Here is a 22444-nt window from a genome sequence, read left to right as displayed (position 1 = left end):
CAATGTCACTTGTTCATAGAGCTTTCTTTTAACCCTTATCTGCTTCCTCCTGCTCCATCCACAGAACTGATTTTTGCCTCCTTCTCCCATATCAGTCTCTAAAACACCATAGTATAGATGACGATGCTTAGGTTGGAAGCTTGTTCAAGACCCACTGTTCCTAGGTGACAGGTAGGCTTTAGACTCTCAGCTCCAATGTCCAATTTCTGAACACCACATCTCTCTATACTGTGCTCCTAAGTGGACAAGCAGGGTTTACCAAATGAGACCTCTCCTATTCCGGGGGATGCTGACAAGCACAATGCTCTTATTGAGGGGTCATGGCCTATCTCCTCCGGGATCTACCAGAAGGCTGGTCCTACAGCAAGAAATGAGCACCAGGATCTTTGGTTTGGGCACATTTATTTTGGATATATATTTTTTCCGTAATAGGAGGAAAGAGAGAAAACAACACTTTCTTCTATTTTGTTTGTCTGCCTTTTCAAATTTTGTACTGGGTAAGGAACCGGTGCAGAGCAGGGACTGAGGGTTGGTGGCTCCAGCTCACGTGTAGCCCACCAGGCGGGGAGTGCTGGGGAAGGTCTTGCGCATGCCCATGCACTTCTCCTTGTCGATGCAGAGGGTGTTGGCCTTGATAGCCAGGTCGTGCTCCAGCCGGCACTTGGTCATTACCAGCAGCTGCAGTGTGTCCTGTGCCTCCCGCAGCCTCAGCTTGAGGGTCTGCAGGGTGTCGTCGATGGTGCACACCTCATTCACGAGCCTGGGACGAGAGCAGAGAATAAGACACTGTTCACTCGGTTGTTCAACACAGGCACACCTACTGTGTGCCAGGAACTGCACCAGGTTCTGGGAGTCTGTGGTAAACCAGACGGGCAAGGCTCAGCCATCAGGGGTAGACAGGCAGGGGAGTAAATGCATGACAGAGCTACCAAGGGTGATAAGCAGAGAGGGAGAAACAGACAGGACGTTTAGGAAAACAATCTGGCTACTGCTCACTAAGTTAAACGTAGACTTACCACGACCCAGCAATTCCACTCCTTGGTATCTCCCCACGAGAGGTGAAAACAGATACTCAAACAAATACTTGTACATAAATGTTCATAACAGCACTAATCACAAGTGCCAAAAGGTGGAAACAACCCAAATGTCCATCAACAGATGAATGAATAAAAAGGTGGTCTGTCCGTACAATGGAGTATGATTCAGCCATAAAAAGGGAAGAAGTACAATTGATGTGTGACAACATGGATGGACCTTGAAGACATTACACTCAGTGAAAGAAACCACTCATAAAAGGTCATATTCCGTGACTCCATTTACATGAAATATCCAAAATAAGCAAGTCAATGGAGACAGAAAGTAAATTACTGGTTACCAAGGGCTGGAGGAAGGAGGATAGGGAGTGAGTACTGCCCGGCCCAACCTGTGGGGCAATGGCACTGTGCTCAGGACTGGAGGACATGCTGCCGGGAGGGCCTGAGCTGCCATCAGGGCGAGCTGCACCATGGCAAACCTGAGCTGGAGAGGCGGCAGAGGCAGCTGAGGCGCCCTTCCCTCCCTGGGGATCTCTGGGCCAGCACCGTCCAACAGAACTTTCTTCAGTGACAAAAATGTGCTGTACAATGCAGTAGCCCCTAGCACTGACTGCTAACCACCTGAAATGTGTATGTGTGTGAACAGGGAACTGGATTTAAAATTTTGGACTGGGCATGTGTGAACAGGAAACTGGATTTAAAATTTTGGACTGGGCATGGATGAGACCTGAGCAATTAGAGAGGGTCAGGAAAAGAAGGGCCACCTGTAGGAAGACAAGGAAAGTGAAGGCCCAGAGGTGGTGATGGAGGGAATGTGGGGCAACAAAGGTAATTCACAGATGGGCCAATTCAGCTGCTGGAGAAGGCAGACAGCCTGAGTCCCATTCTCTGCTCAGCCCCTAACACACCATGCACACAGACATTCATACACATGCATGTATCACATATGCCTACAGAGGAAAATGCACATAGTACGCACACACAGGCATATACATAGTACACTGACACAGAGATACACAGAGGCACACAGATATACAAACACATCAGACACACACATACACACACAGTGTCTGGGCTCCTGAGCCAAATGTACCCCATTCATGCTCCCTATCTACCCCTCTTGGTGACACAGCTGGTGGATGAAGAGGCAGGGAGCTTGTCCAAGAGCAAGCAGTAGGTCCTCCAGGACAACATCTGGCCACTCCCCTGAAGCCCTGTTCTGCGTTAGAAGCCTGGCAGGGAACAAATGGGCTCCAGGAGGAGCGTGAGCCCAACCTCAGCGACTAAGAAGCGTGAAGTGGGTGGAGGAAGGATAAGGAGATTCTCCCCCAACCCCTCACCCAGCATCTGGACCCCTTCTGGCCCGGCAGGGTGGGACCCTGGGCATGCTGCACCCACTTCCAGGCGAGAAAGTCTTCCAGGGCAGCAGGAGGCCGAGGAGCGGGTAGCCAGGCCTTCACATTCAAAGCCAGGGGTCGCTTTCCCTGCCTCCCCCTCTACAACACACAACAACCAGCTTTTGTTTCCTGAGTGATTATCTCAGGCCGCAATGGGCTGTGCACACATCATCCCACAGAACCACCAGCACTTTCTCTCAGAGCATCTTTCCTCCCTCTCTTTAGCTCAACTCTCGTCTTCACATCTTGGCTCAGAAGGAGGACAAGCCACTGAGATGGGAGATTTGTTACACAGCAATAGAGAACTAATGCAGCCCCCTGCCCCCAGCATGGAGGGAGCAGAGCAGCCAAGTTACACAGCACATCGTGGGAAAATACCCACCATGTGTGACATTCTGGCTTTGTCTGGCCATCATCACTCCCAAGCTCATACTCCAGGCTCACAAACCCTGTTTCCGGGCCTGCCTGCACTTTTCACCCCTTACTGCTGTGAGGAGGCCCTTTATCAACAGAAGCAGGCCTTCCTTAGCTAAGCAGGAAGCTATTCCAATGGTTCACAGGTGAGAGCTTTAGAAAGAGCCATGGAGAATGAATGAGGTGTGCACTGGGCTCCTGTCTCATGGGACCCTGGACAGAAGAAAGGTAAAACAACCATGGGCCAAAGGCCACATCTCTGGCTGGGAGGGCACCTCTCCTTAGCTCTCAGGGGGGAGCTGGGGGGCGCAGTTCCCAGAACACAGTGGGGCTATAAAACCATCCCTGGTTTAGGCAGGTGAGACAGGTTTCAGTGCAGAGGGTTGGGCCTTCCCCATGATAGGAGGTTATCTAGGGGCCCCTCACAACTCCAGATCCCCACCCAGCGCCCTGTTGAGTTGTGAGACCAGATGTCCTGATTGGTGGAGAGTCAATTTTCCAGATCCAGGTTTCCTGGGAGCTCGCCTTCTAGGGGAGCCCCCATCACTCACTTGAACTGTGGGGTGTCCCTGCACAGCTCCACATTGGGGCGCCGGGTCCTGCACTCCAGCCGCGTCTGCGCCACCTTCAGAGGGCACTCCTTCGCCATGATGGACCTTTCCAGCAGCAGGATGGTGTTCTCCACCTGAAAGATCTCCTGCAGCGTCTGCGGGGGACACGTTGGGTGGCATGGAGGGGCATGGAGGGGCATGGGGTCAGCTCGTTCAGCACCCATTCAGGTGCTTAAATGACCCCTTCCCCAACCTGAGGGGCAGGGACCTCGCTCTTCCTAAGACAATCTTGGGAAAGTAGCTTCAGCACCTCTCATCCATTACCCAGGCCCCTGTGAATACGGGGGAGGGGCAGCACTAAGGTTGGCTTTGTTTTCTGTCTCCAGTATCCACCGGAGTTAGCCGGTTAACATTCACTGGGAGGGGGCTTTTCAGATCAGCGTGGATAACCCCAAAATAATAGCTAATTTCTAAATCCACTTTAATCTGAATTAATTGAGGTTGTTCTATATCATTTTACAATCCAGTGTTTACCTTCCTAATAACTAGGTCAGTAAATAAACTAAAAACGAAAAAATTAAAAATTAAATGAAAGGGAGCAGGATGGGGGGAAGATTCAAAGTTTTCTATTTAACTATAGAAATATTTTTCTCAACATAATACCCATAGTGCCCTACAAATGACCAAAGTGAAGCTCCCAAGAATGGACAGGAGGGAGCCAGCTGAGGCCTGGAAATGTTCCATATCTTGACCTAGGTGGAGGTTTCACTGGTGCATACATAGGCAAAAAATAAATTAAAACAAAAAACCCAGCATCGAAATTCATCAAGATTTTCTCACACTTTATTTTAAGATTGTTATACCTTAATAGAAAATAAAACTAAAAAACTAAAATCAGAAAATGGTTAATCACAAAAAAAGATTGGCAAAATGTTGATATTCATGTTGGGTACAGAGTCGGTAGACTTCTGTGTTTTAAATTTTTCCAAAATAAAAGAATGAGGGGATGAATAGAGAAGGTAGCACAGTCATTAGGAGAAGGAACCTGACCTTACACTTGCCCGACCTTATGCACACCCAGAACTGAGGATGCTCCCTGGATACCACCTTGCTCTGACCAAAACACCCTTCTCCTCCCACCATCACCAGCATCCCTGGGTCTGTGAGCAGCTCTAATGTCCATGCTCCTCTGCTAGGAGAAGGCTCTTTGGCAGGGGGCGGTGGCTGTGCCAACACCCCTCCCAGACTTGGCAGGGCCCAATGGTGAGGTTACATGTGCTCTGTTCCCAACAAGCTAAGGAGTGGCTCCTGCCACAGCCCCCAACATCCTTCCCTCAGCTGTTTACTTGCCTATCACCCTCGCTGGCTGGCGTTAAGCTCCAAGAAGGCAGGGGCTTTGCTTTGTTTCACACATGCTGTATTCTGAGCTCCAGGGAGTGTTAGGTGCAGACTGAGGGCCGCCAGGTAAAATACAAGATGCCTAGTTAAATGTGAGTTTCGGATCAGTGACAAAGCATTATTTTGTACATGTCCCAACTACTGTGTGATCCGAAATTCAAGTTTAACTGGATATTCTGCATTTTTATTTGCTAAATCTGGCAACTGTTCTCATAGTAGGAGCTCAATTAACATGAACGAATGAGTGAATGAATGAATCACAGTTGGATCTGCAAGTATAGATGTTCAGCTAGCTCCCCAGTGGTCTCCATGCACGCTAAGGTTTGGAAACTGTGTGGCCTAAAATTGATACAGTCCTGTCTCTCGGATTTTGATATCAGAAAACTGCTTACACATGAATATGCCAGTGCTCCTGAATGGGGTGGGGACTCAAGTATAAGACCCAGTCCCCCCACTTCAATGGCTTTTCCAATCATGTTGTATTTCCCTTTTTCACGAGCACGAAATATTCACAAATCATAATAGGTACGAGGACGACTGTTTTAGCTGGGTTGCACTCACATTCCGTGGGTGCCAAGAAATTGCTTAAAAGACTTTTTTCCCAAATAAATTAAGTCCTGGCTTTCCTATTAGCTTGAGAAAAGAGCTTAGAGAGAGAGTATTTCGCTGCTTCAAAAGGACAAAAGGATGCCCATTTCCTACCAGGTTGAGACATGGGTGGCAGATTTATAGGAGGGCAGGGCGCCTGCTCTGCTGCCTTCACAGTCCCCTGAGAAAGAAGGCCAGCCCCCTCACCAGGTCCTCAGTGAGCCACACAGAGCCAGAGTGATGCTGACCCCTCGCAGGTTAAACACTGTTCTATACGAACATTCTAGTCGAGCGCATGAGCTGGCATGTAAACACTCCAGTGGGGAACACCTCTCTTAGAAGCCCTGGAGAATTTCTTCAGAAATCTGCCCTTTGCAAGGAGAGCGTGCCAAAGACAGGCAAGGCTCAGAAAGCAGCACCCAGCCTAGTACAGAAGAAAATCGAGCCTTCTGTAAGTGAAAAATGCATCTTGGGACCCCACAGCCCAATGTGGGAAACAGCCCCTCACTCTATCATCTAGATGCCCCTAGTTGGGGTGGGGGAGCACTGTTGCTGAGGTGGTGGGAGGGAGACATCACTGGTTAGCCTGTTTAGCTGCCTGAGGTTCCCAGTTCCCATCAGTCCTGTCTCAGCCCTGCACCAGCCCAAGCCCACTGAAGGCAGCTGCCAGTAAGGGCTGCTGTTAGGGGAACCTTCAGGTGTGCAGCCAGTGCCCTGAGGCTGCCCTTATCTTGGTTTCTTTTGTTTACTCTCTCCACAACCCGGTTTCCAGCTCAAGGCTTGGCCAACCTTACCAGGGCCTGCAACTAACTTTAGAAAAGGCCTGTCTCTTGAGCCTAGGGAAGAAAGTGACAGTCATCCTGGGCTCAGTCATTCCTTCATCCATGCATTCATTAATTTAAGGATTCACTGATTCTCTCATGGACTCACTGAGCAGTACCCAGCCCTACTCTAGGCAGTGGACACAGCAGGGAACAGGACAGACTTCTGTCCTGTGGAGCTTACATTCTAGTGTAAGTGCATTTATTTGCACCTTTAGGCAACAAACATTTACTCTCCACTGACAAGTGCTTCCCACAGTTTGGACGGTACTTTCTTTAGCATCATAGAAGTTCAAATCCTTTCATTTCCTGTTAAAAGCATGTGTTGGACATCTTCAGTGTGCAGGACATTGTTGGGGGACATGGCCACAAATGAGGTATCCTATACACATTCACTTCAGTTCTCCAGGAACTCCCGTGTGAGCACAGCAAAGGGACAAGGACACAGCAACACCATGCATGGGGGCTCCTGGGGAGCTGAGTTTGTCGAGTATTTTCAAACCTGCTGAACACTTCCAGATGGAACTCCGGCGTGGCGCCAGCCTTGGGCACTGCCTCCCCAACACCTGCTCCTCACCCTGGGTCCACAGAGAACCATGGAATGTGGAATACGAGGTTTCTGCAGACAACAGGATCCAGCCGCAGTCTAACAAGTTCACTTTCATTGTACGTATCGTCCTGTTTAGGACAAGTGCTGTTGGTTTTCCATTTACAGAAGGGATATAAATACATTTTGAACAAATATTTTTAAGTGATTTGATTTAAGCAGAAATATGAAGTAAATAACAGCCCAGGTGGCCCATGGATGCAGCACAATCGGAAATGTGCTTCTGAACGGGGTGGGGACTAGGAATGACCCAGGAGCGGCTGAATTTGGGAAACCCCAGAACCCACTGTGTCTCCCAGAGACTTAGATGCAGTGAGTGAGAAGATTGCTATGAAGTCCCTGGGTTCCCATCTCCCCCTTAGGGCAGCATCAGGTGGTGTGTGTGGGCGGGGGGGGGGGGGTGGCGGGGGGGGGNGGGGGGGGGGGGGGGGGGGGGGGGGGGGGGGGGGGGGGGGGTGCTGGAACCCACTGTTGCTTTGTTCTCCACGCCACCACCCCTGTACCCCAGTGGCATTTCTCGAGCAGGCCTGCCTGTGGATTTTCCAGAACAGCAGGGGTTTTCTGGAATTGGCTGCTTGGGAGCCAATCAATGACTCACATCCAAGGCAGATCTGCCCAGGTGGGTGTGTACTCTGCCCAAAACGTTCCCTGTGACACAGGGGTGTCCAACCTTTTGGCATCTCTGGGCCACACTGGAAGAAGAGTAGTTGTTTGGGGTCACACATTAAATGCATTGTGTCACATAATCACAAAAAAATCTCATAATGTTTTAAGTAAATGTACAGTTTTGTGTTGGGCCACATTCATAGACGTGCCGGGCCACATGTAGCCGGTGGGTTGCGGGTTGGACACCCCTGCTCACCTCTTGTCCAGCCTCTGTCACGCACAGCCAGTGTCCTCTTCATTAGAAGGGAGAAAAAAAGCCATACACACACTGTCCTGGGGGCAGCCCCTGCCACCCACCCCAGTCCTGCCAGCCAGTTATCTCCAGAAGCCCCAGGTGTGGTGACTCAGGCTCCAGAATTTGAGGAATGCAACCCCCAAGGACCAGAAGGCAGAACGAGTGGGCTGACCTCGGGCAGGGTCTGAAGACAGAGCAGCCTTGACTTTCATGCTCAGGAGGTAGCTAAGGATCTGCTTGGTGCAAACGCAGGCTCCAAGTGCCAACCTGGACCTGAGCTCCAGGTCAGCCTGGTTCCTGGACCTCACATTCCCTGATGTTCGTTCATTCTCTGGGAGAACAGCCTGGAGTCCAAAAGGGTGACACACATAGCCCAGCACATTTACTCCTGGGCACATACTGGAGGGTGTGTTCACCCAGGGCCACTGGGGACTGTAATNCTGGAACCCACTGTTGCTTTGTTCTCCACGACACCACCCCTGTACCCCAGTGGCATTTCTCGAGCAGGCCTGCCTGTGGATTTTCCAGAACAGCAGGGGTTTTCTGGAATTGGCTGCTTGAGAGCCAATCAATGACTCACATCCAAGGCAGATCTGCCCAGGTGGGTGTGTACTCTGCCCAAAACATTCCCTGTGACACGGGGGTGTCCAACCTTTTGGCATCTCTGGGCCACACTGGAAGAAGAGTAGTTGTTTGGGGTCACACATTAAATGCATTGTGTCACATAATCACAAAAAAATTTCATAATGTTTTAAGTAAATGTACAGTTTTGTGTTGGGCCACATTCATAGACGTGCCGGGCCACATTCATAGACGTGCCGGGCCACATGTAGCCGGTGGGCTGCTGGTTGGACACCCCTGCTCACCTCTTGTCCAGCCTCTGTCACGCACAGCCAGTGTCCTCTTCATTAGAAGGGAGAAAAAAGCCATACACACACTGTCCTGGGGGCAGCCCCTGCCACCCACCCCAGTCCTGCCAGCCAGTTATCTCCAGAAGCCCCAGGTGTGGTGACTCAGGCTCCAGAATTTGAGGAATGCAACCCCCCAAGGGCCAGAAGGCAGATGAGTGGGCTGACCTTGGGCAGGGTCTGAAGACAGAGCAGCCTTGACTTTCATGCTCAGGAGGTAGCTAAGGATCTGCTTGGTGCAAACACAGGCTCCAAGTGCCAACCTGGCCTGCCAGGCTCTGAGCTCCAGGTCAGCCTGTTTCCTGGACCTCACATTCCCTGATGTTCGTGCATTCTCTGGGAGAACAGCCCGGAGTCCAAAAGGGTGACACACATAGCCCAGCACATTTACTCCTGGGCACATACTGGAGGGTGTGTTCACTCAGGGCCACTGGGGACTGTAATTTTTAATTGACCAAACACTAAGTGTTCAGTGAACCCTTGTTTCCTAGGTGTTTGGTTAAAACAAAAGTGCGGATGTTGACGTTAGTCTGCCTGGATCTGTCCAAATCCCAGATCCAGCACATCCAAGCTGGGTCACCTTAGGCAAGTGTCTGAAGCTGCCTGGGCATTTTTAGCAAAACAGTAAAACGGGGATCATCGTCATTATTCCTACCCCCCAGAGTGGAGATTAGGTGATTAGCCCCAGGCCTGAGAAGGAGCTCGGGGAAACCTTCGTGAGTGCACAAAGCCCTTCGCTGCTGGGACGCAGCCTGAGAGACGCAGGCGCTCCCATGCAGGCAGACCCAGAGCATGTTTCTCCCACAAACACGCCCTGGAAAGTGCCACAAGAAGGTCGTAGGCTCCGACCAGTTAGAGTTCTCCTTCTATCCTTCCTCCCTCTCTCCCTGAGTTCTAAATGGCTACCCTGAGCCCCAAAAGCACCCCCTCTCCCTGTTCCCTCAGGAGGTTAACCTTTCTGTTCCCACAAAACCAAAGAACGGAGGGAAAAGAGGCTCCTTGGCGCAGGGCTCAGCCTGGCTCACTGGACCGGCTGGGCGGGGCCACTGGGGGATTGGCCCAGGGGGTCACCCCATGGGAGGAGTCTCCGCAGCCTCCAGCAGGGACTGGGTTAGGGAGGAGGTGGTGGGGGGAGTTCCCACCACACTTCGCTTCCCAGGCCTTTTTATCTCTGTGCTCTGCCTGCTGCACTCTGCCTGTCAGTCAAGGCTGCAAGACTCCTAAGGGAGAGTCCTAAGCCTTCCACTTGCTGTGCATGGGTGGATGGGGAAGGGAGCGGCTCACTCTGGCTGACTGAGCCCCTCTATAGTCACAGAGCTCTAGGTTCAAATTCCAGCTCCTGCTCTTCTCTGCTGAGTGACCTTGAACAGGACTCGTAACTTCTCTCTGCCTTGTGCAATCGCAAACATCTACTGAGCTTCTTCACTCAGTAGCCCTTCTCTGAGCGCAGCATTGCATGGGGCACTTGGTCTCTTGTCTGTAAAACTGGCATAATCCTAATAACTCACCCACAAGATTGCTGTGAGAGTTAAATGAGGTAATGTGTGTAAAGTACTTAGTCTAGTGTTTGACATATGCCGTGGGGACCATCCTGCATCCTATGCCAACCCCGATCCTGTAAGGTTTTGTCTGTTAGATTTTTCCTTCGGGATCATTGGTTTTTGGGGTTTTTTTTTTTTCAATAAGACAACTCAGATTCATTTAACGGAATTTGTCTTTGCAGGCAAGACAAATTCCTTCAGCCTTCCAGTCCAGGACTTGGGCTTAATCTCCAACAACCCATGTGTTTGGGTGTAAGGGGTCGAGGCAGGGGTCACTTGTGCAATGGAGGAGGAACATCCTCTGTATGACAGCCACCTCTTCCCCCCAATCAAAGTTCTTTTTGTTAACCGATGCCCCTCCAGCAGATTCCCAGCCCCTGGGGCCTCCACACAGGGTGCCTTGGAGGCAGAAGCCCTGGGCAGGAAGTCAGGAGACCAGGGTTCCCATCCAAACCCTAACACAAACCAGCTGTGGAGCTCACAGCTCCCCTCAGAGTCTTAGGCTGCTCAGCATCCCAGTTTCCTTATCCAGAAAATGGCTGGGGTGCGGTAAGTGCTCCTGCATGGGGTTGAGTGCTCTATACCTGCTCCACTCCACCATCTGTCTCCCACGCACACCAGGAGCCACATCCTCGGAGGTCAGCCTGAGACAGGGTGTGGGTGTGTCTGTGTGAGTCTGTGTGTGTCAGTCTTCAAGTCAACCCTCTGCAGGTGGCTGGAGACCAAATATACAGCTTTCCAGAGAATCGTGAAAATGTGCTACGCAGTGGACACAATTTTCTGTAGGGGTCTGGGTGGTAAATATTTTAGGCTTTATGAGCCATGTGGTCTCACAATTATTCACCTTGATCAAAGTAGTGCAAAGCAGCCACAGAAAATATATAAATATATGGGGGGGGTTGGCTATCTGTGTTCAAATATAACTTGATTTACCAAAACAGGTGGGGTGTGCCATTTGGCCCAGGGGCCAGTAGCTTGAGCGCCCTACTGTAGCCCATCACAGAGGAAGTCCTAGTCTCTTTAAGCATCCCATTTCACACAAGGCTGCACCTTGGTACTCAAAGTGTGGCCTGTGGACCGATATTGCAGGACTCTGAGCTCTTGTTAGAAATACAGAACCTCAGGCCCCACTCCAGCTGGACCTACCGACAAAATCTGCATTTTAACAGATCGAAAATGGTAATCATAGGCACATTAAAGTTTTAAGGTAGAAAGGGAATAGTTGGGTTTGTATTTTGAGGCAGATCTCTCTCTCTACCATTTGGAGAATGGACAGAGGGGAGAGAGGCAGTTCTCCCAGTGAGAACTGAGAAGCAGAAGGCCCCACACCAAAGCCTGGCAGACAGACACAGAGGAACAAGGTCATGGCATAGACCACAGGCAAAACGGGGAGCACCCTAACTGATGGAGGGTGGCAAGTCAGGAGGGGTCAGATTTCCGCTAGCCCAGCCCCTGAATCAGGAGCCTCCTAGGGGAAAGCCTTGGAGCCTCCAGCCTGTGTTTAAATGCCAGCACCACACCGCAGAGCATGTGGCCTTGGCAAATCAACAGACCCCTTCCAGCCTCCGTTTCCCCATCTGTATAATGGAGATAATAACAGTCTCTACCTTAGAGAGTGACTATGAAGATCAATTTAGGTACCGTGTTTTTAGTACTATGGCCAGTACACATAGATCTGGGTTTGTCAGCCTCAGTACTTCCTGTCTATTCATCCATCCATCTCTCTACCCATCCTCATATCCATCTTTCTGTTTACTACCCTTCCTCCCTCCCTTCCTCCCTTCCTTCCTTCCTTCCTTCCTTCCTTCCTTCCTTCCTTCCCCTCTCTCTCTCTCTCTCTCTCTCTCTTCTATCAAACCTTAATGCCAGGAGACCAGGGCTTCTCACCCTTGGCACTACTGACATTTGGGCCAGATAATTCTCTGTGGTGGGTGCTGTCCTGAGCATCATCCTGTGTATTATGATTTGGTTGCATCCCTAGACTCTATACAATAGATGCTAGTAATACCCCAGCAATAATGTCTCTAGACATTGCCAAATGTCCCCTGGGGTAAAAAATTGTCCTGTTTGAGAACCACAGATCTTGATGTTACCTATATATTATCATTATGAGGTTGTGCTGGTAGGAATTGGGACGCTGTTCACATTAACTGACAGCATGAACTCTGAAGCAAGACACCTGGATTCAAATCCTGGCTTTGCTGTTTACTAGCAGGGGCAGGGGGAGGTTACACTGGAGGCAAATCGCCTGTCCTTGGTTTCCTTGTCTATACAATGGGGCTAATCATGACCCCTTCTTAACAAGGTTGTAGGAGGGAAAGGTGAGTTAATAAAAGAAAAACACTTTAGAACTCTAGCTGCATTTAGTAAGTTAATATGTCTTTTGTGGTTATGAGGAATGTATCTCTTCTTTCTTTTTCCACTTCCAGAGGATGGCAAACTAGACCGTGACCATCCACCCCAGCCCTTGTTGGGAACCAGCTGAGGACAAACCCCAGCCCCCAGTATGGGGAAAGGGTGAGGTCTGCACTGGAAATGGTCTCTGACCATGTCTGGGGTGTGAAAGGCAATTGCCAGGTCTGCCTCAGATGAAACCAAGCTCAGCTCAGCAGAAAAATGCCCTAATATCCCTGGCTGGAATAGAAATCCACCCCAAAAAGCCTCTGAAGGGGGGATGTGTTTGGCTGGGTTGTTTGCCATGTAAAACGATCTGCCTGCGTCTTGTCTTGTGACAGCAGAGAAAGTCTCTACCGCCAGGAAATTATTTTTGATGTGGAAGGGAAAAACGGATTTAGCAGCTCCAGCCAGCTTTTGGTTTCTGGATGCCTTGTGCAACCTTGCAAATTTATTGTTTTCCAAATTGCATGAAGCCAAGGAGTTTCCAAGGAGATGCCTGGCTCAGCGCAGCTTCCCCAGCTACGAAGCAAGAAGGCAGCTTGGGATCCTTTTTCTGGTCAAACGGTGGAAGGTTTTCAAGTGCAACCAAGCCCAGGATCAAAGAAATTGGGGAGGGCAGGATTGCTCTGGAGGGACCTCACCTGAAATTCAGGAAGGGAAGGCTCTGGAGCAGGCTGTCCCAAACTTGGCACGCTCAACTTTTGGGGCCACACTTTTGGGGGGGCTCTCTTGTGCCTTCTGTTTAGCAGCTTCACTGGCCTCTACCCACTACCTGTTAGTAGCACATTGCCCCCCTCCTCACTACCACCGCTGGGTTGTGACAACCAAAATGTCTCAGGCATTGGCAAATGCCACCGAAAAGTAAATTCACCCTGGGTGAAAACTAGTCCTCTGGAGGTTAGGTGTGGCACAAGCCATGCTCACAGCTGATTCTGTCCAGAGCTGCCTCTAGACAATGCCAGGCCAATACAAATCTCAGCTGCTGAGAGGCCATCTGGGGTCAAGGGTCCTGAAAGTTCTAGATGGGGTTGGAAACATGTAGGGTCTCTGTGCTAGACAAAAGATGACTTATCTCTTAGTCTGAATTTGTGAAAATTCATGATAATCTATTCTCAGGCCTTGGAGGATCTCCTCTTTAACACATCACAATTTTTAATTGTGCATCTACTTAGTTTTCAAAACCAGTCTCCATCCCTAGAACCCAAGCCACCTGAGGGCAGAGACTCTTATCTCATTCATATTGCATCCCCAGCACCTAACTCGGAGTCTAGTACACAGGATGTACTAGGTAAATGTCTGCTTCAAGGGAGGGAGGGAGGACATTAACAAGCATCTGCTGCATGCTTACACCTGGGAGGCACACCTGGGAGGCACACCTGGAGGACCGGTTAAAGGTCAGATAGCTGGGCCCCAGAGTTTCTGATTCAGAAGGTCTGGGATGGGGCCCGAGAATTTGCATTTCTACCAAGTTCCCAGGTGACACTGTTGCTGGTCCAAAGACCACATAGCTGGAGAACCACTGGTTTGAACTCTGAACCCCTGGCTCTCATTCCTGGCTGGGAAGTTTGCAGGTTGGATACCTGGGCCACACCCCGACCAGTGAAATCAGACTCCCTAGAGATAGGACCCAGGCATCTGGGTGATTCTAGCGTGCAGCCAAGCTTCAGACCTGCTCAGTTTTACCGTCCCATGCAATCCTCACAGCTGGTAGGCGTATTCCTTTCTTGTAGATTAAGAAACTGAGATTCGTATCTTTCCCAAGATCCCTTAGCTATGCCAAAATTCAACCCTTGCACTTTGACTGCAGACACGGTGTTCTTCCAGTCACTTTGCTTATCCCTGCCCTTCAGCAGGTCATAAATCAGACCATGGCTTTTTACCATCTTTACAGCTAATATTCATTGAGCACTTACAAGGTGACTATGGTTGCTGCCCTTCTTCTGACAACAAATATTTGCCTACCATTATTACTCCAGTTTGAAAGAGGGGGGAACTGAGGCACAGAGTTGGGGCAAACTGACATTGGCCAGGTCGCCAGGAAGTGCTAGAGCTGGAACTGAACCCAGCCATCTGCACTGCACTGTGGAGCTCACGTATGGGGGGTGGAGAATGTCGAGATGGAAGGGGGATCTGGACCAGGAGTCCGCATGCACATCTAGAAGTCAGGAGTATAGGCAAGGCTGGGCAGCAGGTCCCAAGCAGGCGAGCAGCCAAGGACCCAAAAGTGGACAAGTCATCACTTGGAAGAAGTCAAGAGACTGCTGAGACATACCCAGGAGATGCCCAGGCAACCCTCTGCCTCATCCAGGCTGCATCTCACATTCTTCTTGTCTCCGAAGTAACCAATGCCAATGATTGCCCCTCCCAGGGAGTCCAGTCAAAGCATATGATTGGCTAATACCAACTGAAGAGTGCAATGGGAAGAGGAAAATAATAGCTTCCTTGAGTACCAATGGCATTCACAAAATGAGCTCAAACAGCCTCATTTGTGCTGCCACCCCCCCCCCCTGCCAACCCCACCTATGCCATGCTAGCCCTTGCTCATTCTCCCCACCCGCTCCAGTCTGGTCCATCCAACCTACTGCATTTGTTGGCTACCTTCCCAGCTCTAGACTTTGGCTCTATTTCTCTGATTCCAACAGCTCCTCTCCCACTTGGCACAGTGTCACTGTTAACAGATACTGGTGATGCACCCCTCTGCTCTCTCATGGACCCCTCATGCACAGTGTCCCAGGCACACACCTCCTGGGTACAGTGATGACACCTGAGCCCATATGTCATCACTGGAGAGGCTTTGATTCCTCTTGGCACTCAGAGGAGCGTCAGGCTAAGAGACCTATTATGTGTGGCCCTGTGGCTTTTCCTGAGAAGTAAGGTGCCAAATCCACAACATAGGACCTATACACTTATTTCATATTTTTCTTCAAATCAACTCCTTTTCAGGCTTTGACAAATGTATTTGAGATGGCATGTTTATATGGAAGTAGAAAGCTAGTAACCCAATCAAAAAAGAGAGAGTCTCGTAACAATAGAGAAAATGGAAAAAAGAAGTTAATTCTAACTAGGTTCTGTTGTCTTTCAAAGGTTCAGAAACTGCCAGAGGCTTGATGCCTTGCTGTTAGAAACGGAAATCTCAAATGAAAGGCAGAGATTACCGACAAACTGGATCAGTCCGTCTTGCTCCTGGACACTCTCAGAAGGAAAAGTTATGAGGAGAACTTGCTCACCCAGGCGTGGTGGTGTTTAAGGCCTGAGCCCTGCCCTCCTCCCAGACTGCCCCCAGGGCACGGGGTTCCTCTTCCCCTGGTCTGAGCCACTTTCAGAAACGAGCCGGTCAGTGGCTTGGCGGCAGCCCCGTTCTGGAAGGGATCCGGCTGCTCGCAAAGCACAAAAGTATTTCCCGCTCTACAACGGTTCCAGACCTCCTAGGACAAACAGCAGGGCAGGCGGCAGGCCCTGGCGTCCTCAATGATCACTGGCCGGCTGCCGGCCCTCACCCCTCGGCCACCGCCATCCTGCCCTGTCATTGCTTCCCAGGGAAGGGGGGGTTCTGCTCATGTTAGTGACCCCTTGGAACTCAAAACCCCAAAGAAACTTCAGTATAAGAGCCAAGCCTTTCAAAGTTAAAACTCACAGCCCCTCTGTGTTGTGTTAAACTCTCCTTGCCTGGCCACTGCTACGCGTCAGCTTTCCTGCACCACCTCTGAGGCACAGAGCAGGCTGTGCCCATGCACAAGCCTGCGGAACCAGGCAAATGCTGTGGATGAGTGGAGGGGGCCGTGATGGACCTAGTGGGGACTGAGACAAATTAGAGCCCAGGCCCTGACCAAAGAGATGCAGTGGCCTCTCAGCTTCTTCTCAGAGTTGGTAGAGCTACCAGTTCTTCAAGAGATTCTGGAAATCTGTACACAAATGTTTTTATCAGCCCCAAGAGGGAAATGACCCTAATGTCCACCAGCAGGTGAGTGGATAAACAAATGGTGATGTATGGACACCATACACACTAGGGTATATCCATAATGAGAAAGAATAAACTAGGAATCTCAATTATGCTGAGTGAAAGACACCAAATTAAAGAAAAAAGAGTGCATAGGATATTTCTCCCTTTACATAAAATTCTAGAAAATGCAAACTAACCTATAGTGAGAGCAGGTCAGGGGCTACGTGGGGTTGGGGATGGGGGACAGCAGTGACAGATAGCAAAGGGGCACGAGGAAGTCTTTAATTTGCTTACTACCTTGACTGAAGTGCTGACCTCATGACAAAAAAGTCAGAACTCCTCAAACTGTATGCTTGAAATATGTGTACCTATGTATGTATCAAGTAGAAATAAAGCTGCGAGGAACCAAAAGATACGTGGACTGCTCATGTTCATCCTCCGATTTAACCATTCTGTCAGCATTCACTTGGAATTCACTGTGCACCGTGCATTTCGTGAGGCACTACAGTTGCCAGGGTGAGTGGCGCAGGCCGGCCTGACCGCAGTGAAGATGGTGACCTGCAGACATGGGCAGGCATTACCCAGAGAGAGTCTGTTGCCTGCACTCTCCTTCTAAACTCTCAAGGTTTTCTGAAGAATCTAAAGTAATTGAACTTTTTTCTCTGTAAATCCAGTTGGCCGACTCAAGGGAAAATGCCCTCTTAACTAGCTGCCAGCTAATCAGTTGGCAACATCAATAGCAAACAGAGCAAACAGAGACCACTGCAAAGATCCAGGGAAGAGGTGGCAGAGGCCCGGGTAAGGGGAACACAGAGGAGGGAGTGAGAAGGGGTGACATCCTGAGAATAGAACCAATCATATTTGCTGGTGGAGTGGATGTGGGGTGGGAAGTAGAGAAGTGGACTCCAAGGTTTGGGATTGAGCACCTGGAAGCTAAGGCCCCTGGGATCCCCTGGAAGCATCTGGAAGTCATAGCCACCATCTGAGATGAGAGAGCTCCGAGTGGAGCAGGCGGGAGGGGGCAAGCTGGACCCTCCTGTTTGCTGCCTCTGACCACAAGAAATCCTACAGCACCCGTGGGGTGAGCTGTCAGGAGGAAGCAGAGAAATCCAGCTAATCGGATGCTCTGACAACCTGATCGAGGCTGTGCCTCTGGCTTATCTGGATCCCCCAGCTAATAATGTCATTTGCTCCAGCCACATTAACAATCCAGATGGGAAAATGAGATTTGACTCAAGGGCATGCATTGCAGGGGGCGGGGCAGGAACCCCAGAGGGGCGCTGCATCTGCACAAATTGGGCTCTAGCTTTGTGATGGGGTAAGCCGGTCTGATCCCATCTGAGCCTGAGAAATGACTGGGTTTGGCCTGGAATTTGGAAACAAAATGCAATTAGAGAAAATCTGATTAGAATTAGATGACCAGGCTTGCCTTTTGGAAGGATTTGGTTCTCCTAATAGTCTGAGTCTGGAAGAGAGGAAGAAAGAAGGAGAGAGAGAATGGAAGGAGACAGCTGCTTACCCAGATGTTCGTCAAAGCCGAAGCACTCTACAACCTTCACTCTGGCTACTTCCTACCACCCAGTTCAAAATGCAGGTTCTCAGGCCCAGCCCCAGACCCACTGGATCAAAATCTGCATTTTGATGCATTTTGATACTTGTGACTACTGCACACCCAGTAACAGCTGAGGCACACAGATGTACGCTGCTGTTTTCTAAGTGTCGGGCTCTCACCTACCATCCTTGCCATTTTTGCCATTTCCCCTCATTCTGCTTGCAATGTGATTAACAATCTTTTCTTCAACTCAATTCATTCAAAAAGCCTTATTTTTGAATACATAAAACTTTATATCACAAGCATCCGTGGAAAATCAGCATCCTTTGCCATAACCGGAAATGACCATAAAAATGCATGAAACAAGATGAAAGTAATACCAAGCTGCTCCAACTCTGGCTGAGAACTGTTGCCTGCCCAAAGTTCTTAGCCTGAGGCCCACACTCGCTGTTTAAAAGGGAGATCAGCTAATCTTAAGGAGGTGAGGGAGGCATTCTAGCATCTGATCAAGACCCTCCTCTTGAGATCACCGCAAGGATTGAAAAAGGATTGAAGAGCCCTGGCTGGTGTAGCTCAGTGGATTGAGCACAGGCCTGCGAGCCAAAGGNCTGCCCAAAGTTCTTAGCCTGAGGCCCACACTCACTGTTTAAAAGGGAGATCAGCTAGTCTTAAGGAGGTGAGGGAGGCATTCTAGCATCTGATCAAGACCCTCCTCTTGAGATCACCGCAAGGATTGAAAAAGGATTGAAGAGCCCTGGCTAGTGTAGCTCAGTGGATTGAGCACAGGCCTGCGAGCCAGAGGATCGCAGTTCAATTCCCAGTCAGGGCACATGCCTGGGTTGCAGGCTGGTTCCCTGCAGGCGAGCCTCCAGCAGGGGATGCATGAAAGGCAACCATACATTGATGTTTCTCTCCCTCTCTCCTTACCCTCTAAAGATAAATAAATAAATAAAATCTTTAAAAAAAAAGAAAAAGGATTGAAGAAAGAATAACTTTCTCACTGTGCAATTCAATCATGTTAATGATGTGTCCACACAACACACCTGCTGTCATTTCCCTACAACTTTAGAACAAGGGCCGTTCTGTTGCAGTGTCCCTGCCCCCACACCTCCTTCCCATAATTTCTTGCCTCTTTTCGCCGCTTAAAGTCCCTCCCTAAAAGGCATGTTCAGCTGCGTAACTGAAAGCAGGTGGGGACTTAAGCTTATCTGTAGATTCCTCAGGACTCTGGCTTTCAAGACAGATCACTTCTCAAAGACAGCCTCCCACGTGGTGGTTATCAATTGCTTCAGCACGCAGGAGTCACCAGCCACTCTTCTGGCAGGGTTCAATATGACCAAGAGTACCCCAAATGCCCAAAATGCAAGGACAAAGGCCAAGGCCAAGGACCCAGGACAAGTTATAAGGTTTGGGGTGTGGCCTTGGTGATTGAACCCCAGAGATCATGGTGAATAACAGAGTCTGCCTACGAATCCCCAAACCACTGGGGGTTTCCATGATGCCTGCATGAAATGCCATGTAGACCTGGCCTTTCAAAGTGGGTGCCCACGAGCACTTTGGGCAATAATGTAATTGCTTTGCAGCACAGGTGAGGATGGGGACCTAGAATTTCCAGAAATGCCTCTTGTCAAGGAAAATCAGGCCAAGCTTACTAATTAAGTTACAAGTTTAAAGGGAGCATTTCAAATCTTCCAGCTGAAGCAAACTGTTGAAAGGTAAAATGGTTGCTATATATTTATCTTCATTTCGTCAACTCCTACTTTTTTTTACCTCCACCCGAGAACACTTTTCCATTGCTTTTTTTTTTTTTAGAGAAAGAGGAAGGGTATGGGTAGGAGAGAGAAACAATGACATGAGAGAGAAACACTGATGAGATGCCTCACATATGCATCCCAACTGGGGATGGAACCCACAACCTTGACATATTGGGATGATGCTTTAGCCAGCTGATCTACCTGGCCAGGGCTATATAATGCCTATCAATGAAAATCCACATGGTTGCAAAAACTTTCTGCTCAACAGTGGTTAGGCTGTTAGTAATAATTCAAAACTTCTCCAGAGACATTTGGTAAGAGAAAAGGTTTTGCTCCCCACCCAAAAGATCTGGTTTTTTCCATTGATAATAATATCAATACTGATTACCTTTTTATTAAGTGTTTACTATGTGCATAGAGATCCACTCATTAACACTCATTAATCCTCACAATAATGGCATCGGGTAGGAATTCTTACTCTCTGTTCCACAGGTGAGCCACCAAGCCCCACCAGAGGAGCCTTCCCAAGTCATCCCCAGGCCTCAGACATCATGCCGTAGACTGACAATACAATGAATTTGATCTACCAAATGAAATGCTCGTTAAACGAAAACACTTGCACAACAGCCAAAAGGTGGGAGCAATCCACATGTCCATGAGTGGGTGAATAATCACACAAAATGTGGTCTATACATTCAATGGACTACTACTCAGCCTTCCAGAAAGGAAATGCTGACACAGGATACAACGTGGATGAAACTTGAATACATTTCACTAAGTGAAAAAAAGTCAGTCACAAAAGACAAATACTGTATGACTACCTAAATGAAGTACACAGGGCAGTCAAATCATAGACACAGGAAGTAGAACATTGGCCGCCCGGGGCTGGGGAAGGAGAAATGGGGGTCATTGTTTAAAAGGTGTACATTGAAGCACAGAGTTCTTTCGGTTGGGGAAGATAAAAAAAGGTTGCGGAGGTGGATGGCAGCGATGGTTGCACAACAATGTGAAGGTACTTGAGAGCACTGAACAGTGAGTACTCTCATAGCTCAGGAGCTATGAACTAAAAGTTTGTGTGTCCCCAAACTCACACGCTGAGACAAAATCCCCACTGGGAAAGTACTAGGAGGTGGAGTCACTGAGGGGTGATTATGCCATCCATAGGTGATGAATGGGATTAGTCTCCTTATAAAAGAGACCTCTCAGCGCCCCCTTCCTGGGGGAGAAGACAAGTCTATGATCAAGAAGCAGGTTTTCACCAGACACCAAAGCAGCTGGTGCCTTAACTTAATCCTAAACTTCTTAATTTAACTTAATCCTTAACTTAACTTAATCCTAAACTTCTCAGCCTCCAGAACTGTGAGAAATAAATTTCTGTTGTTTACCAGCCACCAGGTCTGTGGGATTTTTTTATGGCAGCCCAAGGGACTAAGACAGTGGTAACTTTTATGTATACCCTACCGCAATATAAAAATGACATTTTCCTACAAAAAGGAAAAAGATAGATGCTTGAAATTAAAAGCATTTGCTCATTTACGCATCATTCAACATCAGCTCAAAACTCATCATTGCGATTCTTTTCATTCATTGCACAGAGATTTCAGAAGTGTCTATTTCGTGCCAGGCAGCATACCAAGTGGTGGGGGTACAAGGCTGAACCAGGAGCGATGCTCTGGCATCCAACAGGCTCTCTAAAATTTGCACTGAGCAGGGGGGTGAATTTCACGCAGAGGAGACCTTCCCAGAGGAGTGAAGCAGCATGACACGTCGGAATAAGGGAGTAGTGAAAGGGGGCATGTCAGTGTGGGAGTGGCAGGGATAGTGACGGAATTAGATCACCCTTTGTGCTCCTCAAATTCAAAAAGCATCCCACCCCTCCACACAGGGTCCTGATGCTGTTGAAGCCTTTGAAGGTCAAAAGATCACATTTTCAAAAAGTGGAGATGATCTGCTCAGGCGTGGTTCCTGGGACTCCCTTGGCCCTGGGGGCTATCAGCAAGCAGCCTTTGGGGTGACAGCCAAGCCAGGCTCTTATGCTCCAACACCCAGTGCAGATTCACTCCTAGATGCTCAAGTCTTCCTGGGAAGCTCAAAGCACCTGCCCCACTTTGGGCTGGACACACTTGTAGACTGTGGGACAAGTGAGGCCTTTTCAGTGCCAGGGATGGGTGGACAGCTTGGCCAGATGCTGCTGAGACCACAGAAGGAAGGTGAGAGTGTGACAGAGTGGACAACGGTCCTCAAGCACATCTCACTTACTGACCTTAGCCAGCTGCAACTGCAGCTTATTCTTCACATCCGTGACCTCGGAGATGCGGGCATTGAAAGCCAGATTGGTGTCGGTGAACTGCTTCCACATCTGATCTGACAAGGTCTCAAAGAGGTTCTTGCCCTCCTCCTGCAGCCGGATGGAGTTGGCTCGCATGTTCTGCGAGTGCCTGATGTTGTCGTTACTGAATTTGGCCCAGGTCTCAGGCACAGAGATCCTGCAAGAGGCATGAGAACAAAATTAACACAGGGGAGGATCGAGGGTTGGCAGTAGGGCTTGGGGATCTCCCAGTCCAGGGCTGTTCAACCTCAGCACTCTTTTCTGTCTTGTGTATCCTCATCTGAGGACATTTTTCATTTGCTTTTTTAGAGT

General features: G+C 49.4%; 1 protein-coding gene across 1 annotated transcript in view; it reads right to left on the bottom strand.

The window, feature by feature from the left end:
- Positions 1-476: 476 nt before the first annotated feature.
- Positions 477-22444, bottom strand: part of TEKT5 (tektin 5) — a 34625-nt gene continuing 12657 nt past the window's right edge. Inside the window, exons 5-7 of the mRNA XM_037069004.1 lie at positions 22067-22289; positions 3397-3551; positions 477-760 (exon numbers count right to left, since the gene is read on the bottom strand). Coding sequence (XP_036924899.1) covers positions 544-760; positions 3397-3551; positions 22067-22289 — 595 coding nt within the window. The 3' untranslated portion in view covers positions 477-543. The remainder of the gene's footprint in view (positions 761-3396; positions 3552-22066; positions 22290-22444) is intronic.

Source organism: Sturnira hondurensis, unplaced genomic scaffold, assembly GCF_014824575.4.
Source record: "Sturnira hondurensis isolate 20B ecotype Veracruz unplaced genomic scaffold, ASM1482457v3 Scaffold0018337, whole genome shotgun sequence".
Classification (NCBI taxonomy): domain Eukaryota; kingdom Metazoa; phylum Chordata; class Mammalia; order Chiroptera; family Phyllostomidae; genus Sturnira; species Sturnira hondurensis.
This window is presented reverse-complemented; position numbering and strand designations above follow the sequence as displayed.